Below are 8465 nucleotides of genomic sequence, written 5' to 3'. Positions count from 1 at the left end.
TCCATAGAAATAAAATTTTGACAAAATTTTCCATAGAAATAAAATTTTGACAAAATTTTCTATAAAAATATAATTTTGACAAAATTTTCTATAGAAATAATATTTTGACAAAATTTTCTATAGAAATAAAATTTTGACAAAATTATCTATAGAAATAAAATTTTGACAAAATTTTCTATAGAAATAAAATTTTGACAAAATTTTCTATAGAAATAAATTTTTGACAAAATTTTCTATAAAAACTAAATTTTGACAAAATTTTCTATATAAACTAAATTTTGACAAAATTTTCTATAAAAATAAAATATTGACTAAATTTTCCATAAAAATAAAATTTTGACAAAATTTTCCATAAAAATAAAATTTTGACAAAATTATCTATAGAAATAAAATTTTGACAAAATTTTCTATAGAAATAAAATTTTGACAAAATTTTCTATAGAAATAAAATGTTGACAAAATTTTCTATAAAACTAAAATTTTGACAAAATTTTCTATAAAAATAAAATTTTGACAAAAATTTCTATAGAAATAAAATTTTGACAAAATTTTCTATAGAAATAAAATTTTGACAAAATAAAAATAAAATTTTGGCAAAATTTTCTATAAAAATAAAATTTTGACAAAATTTTCTATTAAAATAAAATTTTGACAAAATTTTCTATAAAAATAAAATTTTGACAAAATTTTCTATAGAAATAAAATTTTGACAAAATTTTGTGCAGGATTCAAATAGAGATCCCGAGAATCTAAAATCTAAAAATATCTATAATGTTGGTGACATTTGGTGATTTATCATACAATACTACTTGAATAAAGGATTTCTTTTGGCAGCACTTTGATCGCACTTGACTGCAATGGGAAGTTCCTCTATCGTAATTGAGCTATATAAATTGCTCATTGATGTTAGAGAAGACTCCCCGCAATTCCTTATTTGATAGGACTGTGACACTTCAAACAACATATAGGCCGATCAGGACAATATATATCCATCATTAAGAGAGTAAAGTACGAATTTTGACTTCCATTCACATTTCATTTCATTTTTGAAAATGCTTACACAATTTTATTTCAGAGTATAGATACCTAATTTATGATACCCTGTGAATTTTTCAACATAATTTTATTTTATTTGTATGGAAATATTTTTTCATTGAACTTAATATTCTTCCATGCACAATGAATCTTACGGAATTGGACTACTACAACATTTTAAATGTTGCGCGCAATGCCACAAAGGAGGAAATACTTATAAGTTATCGAAAATTAGCAGCGAAGTTATGTCCCCAGAGAGATGTTCGGCATGAAAGGGATTTTGGCCTAATCACCAATGAGGATCAAACGACTCACATGTCACCATTACCATTAACACGCCAATGGGAATACATTAACATGGCTTGTGATATATTGGGTAAGCATATTTTTTGGAGTAATGTCTTAAGGTCAAATGTCATTTGCTGGGGCACTACTACACATTATTTGAGGGAAAGTTATAAAAATGCCACAAATGGCTAAATTGCAAAATAATAAAAAAAAAGAAAATCTCTTACACATACTCTCAAGCTGACTCCAGGAACACGAATTTGAAGTCTGTTGGGATTGTAAATAGGCCAAATCGGTCCATGTTTTGATATAGCTGTCATATAAACCAATCTGGGATCTTGACTTCTTGAGCCTCTAGAGGGCGCAGTTCTCGTCCGATTTGACTGAAATTTTGCACGTAGTGTTTTGTTATCACTTCAAACAACTTTGTTAAGTATGGTTTAAATCGGTCTATGTTTTGATATAGCTGCCATATAAATCGATCTTGGGTCTTGACTTCTTGAGCCTCTAGAGGGCACAATACTCGTCCGATTTGGCTGAAATTTTGCACGTATTGTTTTGGTATCACTTCCAACAACTTTGTTAAGTATGGTTTAAATCGGTCCATGTTTTGATATAGCTGCCATATAAACCGATCTGGGATCTTGACTTCTTGAGCCTCTAGAGGGCACAATACTCGTCCGATTTGGCTGAAATTTTGCACTTAGTGTTTTGGTATCACTTCCAACAACTGTGATTCAAATCGGTTCGTAATCTGATATAACTGCCATATAAACCGATCTTGGGTCTTGGGTCTTGAAGAAATTTTGTACCACGGCTTCCCACATAACCTTCAACATACGTGTCTAATATGGTCTGAATCGATTGATAGCTTGATACAGATCCCATATAAATCTTAAGCTTAAGCTTGAATTGTTTTTATTTTTTTTTTTTTCTTTTCTTTCCAAAATCAAGGCAACGATTTGCGCCGCTCCATTTACGATCGTTTTGGAGAATCCGGTCTATTGCAAGGGATCCTGCTACCCAATGGCTATTTTCCACCTTATCAATATCATGACGATCATATGCGAGTGTATTGTGATGTGTTTGCTTCGTATTCGCCATATGCCAATGTCATCGATTCGATAATGGGCAAATCTCCTCCCCTTTATAACAATCAAACCTACGGCATTGGAGTGAAAACCAAAGATCCCCCTGTCATCAAACAAATCGATTTAGAACTGGAAGATGTTTACCATGGCTGCATGAAATTAATGCATGTATGGCGGCAAGAGTTTGTTGGCTGCAGTGATGTGTGCACAGAGAAGCGAAAAAAGATTCTTAAACTTCAAATACCGCCTGGCGTAAGGGCTGGTACACAATACTGTTTCAGTGAAGAGGGCGATAGAAATGCCACGAAAATTCCTTCAGATATTATTTTCATAGTTCAGGATAAACCTCATAAGATATTTAAGCGTATTGCTGAAACTGATGACTTGTTGTACATTCATGAGGTGACCCTATGTCAAGCGCTGACGGGATTTCACTTCACCCTAAACACTTTGGATGGACGCCAATTGAAGGTGTACATAACGGATGTGGTGCACCCAGGGTTTACTAAACGCATAAACGGAGAGGGATTGCCACGCTGTAATAAAGAGATGGTGGATGATTCCTCGGTGCCTCTTAAGAGTTCAAGCGAAGATTTTGGGGATCTTGTTATACGATTTCAAAGTACAGTTTTAAACACAAATTGCGATTTTTTTTTCATAATTATATTTTTAAATTTTCAGTCGTTTTCCCTCAATACCTGAGCAAGGATATGAAACGTTTGACTCGCAAATATTTTGCTGATCTTAGTGCAATAGAACAGCAAGAAGCTGATAAAAATTCCGGATGCCATTAATTTTGGGCTATGAATAACCAATGTTTCTCTAGACTAATTGGCATAAAAAAAATATTCAAAATTTTAATCAAATAAATTTCGGCCTACTGGATTAGATTATTTTTATACCCTCCACCAAAGGATGGGGGTACACTAATTTCGTCATTCTGTTTGTAACTACTCGAAATATACGTCTGCGACCCCATAAATTATATATATTCTTGATAGTCGTGACATTTTGTGTCGATCTAGCCATGTCCGTCCGTCTGTCCGTCCATCCGTCGGTCTGTCCGTCCGTCCGTCTATCCGTCCGTCCGTCTGTCTGTCGAAAGCACGAAAACTTTCGAAGGAGTAAAGCTAGCCGTTTGAAATTTTGCACACATTAGTATAGGTCGGTTGGGATTGTAAATGGGCCATATCGGTCCCTGTTTTGATATAGCTGCCATATAAACCGATCTTGGGTCTTGACTTCTTGAGCCTCTAGAGTGCGCGATTCTTTTCCGATTTGACTGAAATTTTGCACGACGTGTTTCTTTATGATATCCAACAACTGTCCCAAGTATGGTTCAAATCGGTTTATAACCTGATATAGCTGCCATATAAACCGATCTTGGGTCTTGACTTCTTGAGCCTCTAGAGCCTCTAGAGGGCGCAATTCTTATCCGATTGGAATAAAATTTTGCACGACGTGTTTCTTTATGATATCCAACAACTTTCGGTCCATAACCTGATATAGCTGCCATATAAACCGACCTTGGGTCTTGACTTCTTGAGCCTCTAGAGTGCGCAATTCTTATCCGATTGGAATAAAATTTTGCACGACGTGTTTCTTTATGATATCCAACAACTTTCCCAAGTATGGTTCAAATCGGTCTATAACCTGATGTAGCTGCCATATAAACCGATCTGGGGTCTTGATTTTTTGAGCCTCTAGAGGGCGCCATTCTTATCCGATTGGAATGAAATTTTGCACGACGTGTTTCGATATATCTTCCAACAACTGTGCTAAGTTAAGTTCAAATCAGTGCATAACCTGATATAGCTGCCATATAAACCGATATTGGGTCTTGACTTGTTGAGCCTCTAGAGGGCGCAATTCTTATCCGATTAGAATGAAATTTTGCACGACGTGTTTTATTATGATATCCATCACCTGTGCGAACCGGACCATATCTGCATATAGCTCTAATAGCAGAGTAAATCTTTTCTTTTAACCTTTTTTGTATATCGGTATATATGGAAGCAAAAAAACCATGATTTGCAGATCTGCGCCTGGAATGTCCGCACTCTTTATAGAGAAGGTGCAGTATACGCGCTGGCGGATGTATTAGAGAAGTACAAGGCAGATATGACCGCCTTACAGGAAGTGAGATGGACTGGGAATGGCGTCACTACAACACCAAACGGTGACGAACTATACTATAGCTGTCATAATACGAGGCATGAATTAGGCTGTGGATTTGCGATTAATCGGAGACTGAGACACCTTGTCTCCAGCTTTACTGCGGTGGATGAGAAGCCAACTTCTTCAACATCAGCCTTATTTTTACTCATTCCCCGACGGAAGACAAGGACGAGCAGACCAAGGATATTTTCTACGAGCGCCTAGAGAGAGAATATGACCGGTACCCTGCCGCCCATAGTATTAAAATCGTTCTGGGAGATTTTAATGCGAAGACATTTTTGGTCCAACAGTCGGAAAGTAAATCCGAACCGATTTTAATAAAATTTTGCAGATATGTTAAGATCAGTAATGGGAGTATATGGGAGCTATATCAGGTTCTTGACCGATTTTGGTCGTACTTGGTACAGTTGTTGGAAGTCATAACAAAACACTACATGCGAAATTTCAGCCCAATTGGACAAATGTTGCGGCTTCCAGGGGCTCAAGAATTCAAATCGGGAGATGGGTTTATACGGGACCTCTATCCAAATCTGAACCGATATGTCCCATTTGCAATCTCCAACGACCTACATCAATACTAAATATCTGTGCAAAAATTCAAGCGGCTTGCTCTACGCGTTCGACCGCTATCGTAATTTCGACTGACGGACGGACGGACATGGCCAGTTCGATTCAGAATGCGAAGACGATCTAGAATATATACCTTATGGGGTCCTTGATTAATATTTCGTTACAAACGGAATGACTAGATTAGCATACCCGCATCCTATGGTGGTGGGTATAAAAACAAGAATGGTGCTCTTTCAGAAGTGATTCATTTATCGCAATAAAAACCAGCAAGGAAGGGCAAAAGTCGAGCGTTGCCGACAGTATAATACCCTACACCGACCATATAAGTACAATGTGGGAGCTATATCCAGTTTTGATGGACCTCGGCGGATGTTTTTAGAAGGGTAAAGAAAGCGTTGTACACAATTTTGGGAAGATTGGTCAATAAATCCGCTTGCTGTGGCTCTATGAGTGAAAATCGGGCGATATATAAAAATGAGAGCTATATCTAAATCTGAACCGATTTCTATGAAATTCACCAGTAATGTTGAGAGTGAAGAGAAAATCCTTCCTAACAAATTTCAAGAGAATCGGTTAACAAATGTCCATTTTATTGCATTATTACTGCATATCGGAGGAACATATATATGGAAGCTATATCCAAATCTGAACCGATTTCGAGCAATCTTTATACACGTTGTGGATGTCGTCGAAGAAAGCGTTGTACAAAATTTTGGTCAATAAATCCGCTTCCTGTGGTTCTATGAATGAAAATGGGGCGATGTATATATATATGAGAGCTATATCTAAATCTGAACCGATTTTCATGAAATTCACCAGTCATGTCAAGAGGTAAGAGAAAATCCTTCCTACCAATTTTCAAGAGAATCAGTTAACAAATAACCATTTTATTGCATTATTACTGCAAATCGGACGAACATATAAATGGGAGCTATATCCAAATCTGAACCGATTTCGAGCAAACTTTATACACGTTGTGGATGTCGTCGAAGAAAGCGTTGTACAAAATTTTGCGAAGATTGGCCATTAAATACCCTAGCAATGGCTCTATGAGTGAAAATCGGGCGATATATATATACGAGAGCTATATCAAAAACTGAACCGATTTCCATGAAATTCACCAGTCATGTTGAGGGTTAAGAGGAAATCCTTCCTACCAATTTTCAACAGAATCGGTTAACAAATGACCATTTTATTGCAATATTACTGCAAATCGGACGAACATATATATGGGAGCTATATCCAAATCTGGACCGATTTCGATGAAATTCATTCGTAATGTCGGGAGTCATAAAAAAATCGTTTCTGCCAAATTTCGAGAGAATCGGTTAATAAATGACAATTTTATTGCAATATTGTTGCAAATCGGACGAACATATATATGGGAGCTATATCCAAATCTGAACCGATTTTTTCCAATTTCAATAGGCTTCGTCTGTAGGCCAAAAAACATGCCCATAACAACTTTGAAGACGATCGGATGCAAATTGCGACCTGTAGTTTGTACACAAATCAACATGGACAGACGGACATAGCTAAATCGAATCAGAAAGTGATTCTAAGTCGATCGGTATACTTATCAATGGGTCTTGTATCTTCCTTTTGGGTGTTACAAACTAATTCACTAACTTATAATACCCTGTACCACAGCGGTGCTGTATGCCATGAGTTAACACAGTTACCACAACTTATGGCATAGAGTAACATCAATAAATGGGTTTTTATCCAATTTTCTTGTCCTTGTTTCTTATTTACTTGTGCTTTGCCACAAAATTACTTAATAACTACATATAGAGGCACTCATGTATGTGTGTATGTGTGTACACATAAACAATCTTAACATTTCCTAATTTTGGTTAATTTTTGGTAGATTGAGGTAATGCACACATTTAATTATTTATTTGGCATTTCGTTGAAAAGCGTTAAAATAATCGGATTTTGTGGGCATTGTCGCTTTTGTGTGTGAGTGTGTGTGTGTGTGTTTATGTGTATGGCGTTGTTCAACAGGATTACATTGTCTATACCTACATAGAAAATTTCCATATAAATAAACATATACACCTACGCTAATGCGTATAGGGTGGTAATATTTGAAAACACTAACAACTCGCATCGAATTAGTTATGAGCTGCTGTGTTTTTTTTTTTTTTTGCCCCTCTTCTTTTTCTTTTCTTAAGAACTAACTGAAAATAAAAACAGGGCGTTAATAATATGCTCGGCACACAAAAAGTCATTGTTAATCATCACCGCCGCCACCCATCATACAGTCGGACTAGCAACGATTTTAACGGAAATAACTTTCTCCATTAAAGGGGGGTTTCTTAATCCATTTCAAACTGTACCTTATATGGGTTACGAATATTAGACTGGGTCTTAATAACGGTGGGAAAAACAAAATGAAAAAGTCCAAGAAAAATAAAGTGAATTGTGAAAGAGGAGAGTATCGGAATTTTAAGAGTGCCATTTATTTTGTGCCCTTTTTATGCCCTCCACCATAGGATGGGGGTATACTAATTTCGTCATTTTGTTTGTAACACCTTGAAATTTGCGTCTGAGACCACACAAAGTATATAAATTCTTGATCGTCATGGCATTTTAAGTCGATCTAGCCATGTCCGTCCGTCCATCTGTCTGTCGAAAGCACGCTAACTTTCGAAGGAGTAAAGCTAGGCGCTTGAAATTTTGCACAAATACTTCTAATTCGTGTAGGTCAGTTGGGATTATAAATTGGCCAAATCGGTCCATGTTTTGATATAGCTGCCATATAAATTGAGCCTCTAGAGGGCGCAATATTCGTCCGATTTGACTGAAATTTTGCACGTGATGTTTTGGTATCACTCCCAACATCTGTGCTAACCTGACATAGCTGCCATATAAACCTATCTGGGATCTTGACTTCTTGAGCCTATAGAGGGCTCAATTCTCGTCCGATTTGACTGAAATTATGCATCAGAAGTTTTGTTATGACTTCCAATAACAATGCTAAGTATGGCGCAAATCGGTACATAACCCGATATAGCTGCCATATAAACCGATCTTGGATATTGATTTCTTGAGCCAATAGAGCCCGCAATTCTCATCCGATTTGGCTGAAATTTTCCATGAAATGGTTTTGTTATGACTTCCAATAACTATGCTAAGTATGGCGCAAATCGGTACATAACCTGATATAACTGCCATATAAACCGATCTGGGATCTTGACTTCTTGAGCCTCTAGAGGGCGCAATTCTCATCCGATTTGGAAGACAATTTGTACAACGGTTTCTCTAATGACCTTCAATATACGTGTCTAATATGGTCTG

The 8465-nt window shown here is 36.4% G+C and overlaps 1 protein-coding gene across 1 annotated transcript; it reads left to right on the top strand.

The window, feature by feature from the left end:
* The first annotated feature begins 1097 nt into the window (after positions 1-1097).
* On the top strand, positions 1098-3344 carry LOC106090180 (dnaJ homolog subfamily B member 13). The gene is made up of 3 exons (XM_013256279.2): positions 1098-1411; positions 2278-3036; positions 3096-3344. Exons 1-3 carry the CDS (start codon positions 1180-1182, stop codon positions 3206-3208), a joined length of 1104 nt encoding a protein of 367 aa, XP_013111733.2. The 5' UTR covers positions 1098-1179; the 3' UTR covers positions 3209-3344.
* Positions 3345-8465: the final 5121 nt, after the last annotated feature.

Source organism: Stomoxys calcitrans, chromosome 5, assembly GCF_963082655.1.
Source record: "Stomoxys calcitrans chromosome 5, idStoCalc2.1, whole genome shotgun sequence".
Lineage (NCBI taxonomy): Eukaryota > Metazoa > Arthropoda > Insecta > Diptera > Muscidae > Stomoxys > Stomoxys calcitrans.
Note: the sequence above shows the minus strand (reverse complement) of the source record. Positions and strands in the feature narration are given on the sequence as shown.

Excerpts from the sequence above, each read along its gene's own strand:
- LOC106090180 (XM_013256279.2), top strand. The coding sequence starts at position 1,180 with ATGAATCTTACGGAATTGGACTACTACAACATTTTAAATGTTGCGCGC. Across the intron at positions 1,412-2,277 it reads CATGGCTTGTGATATATTGG|GCAACGATTTGCGCCGCTCC; the intron begins GTAAGCATATTT and ends TCCAAAATCAAG. Across the intron at positions 3,037-3,095 it reads TCTTGTTATACGATTTCAAA|TCGTTTTCCCTCAATACCTG; the intron begins GTACAGTTTTAA and ends TTAAATTTTCAG.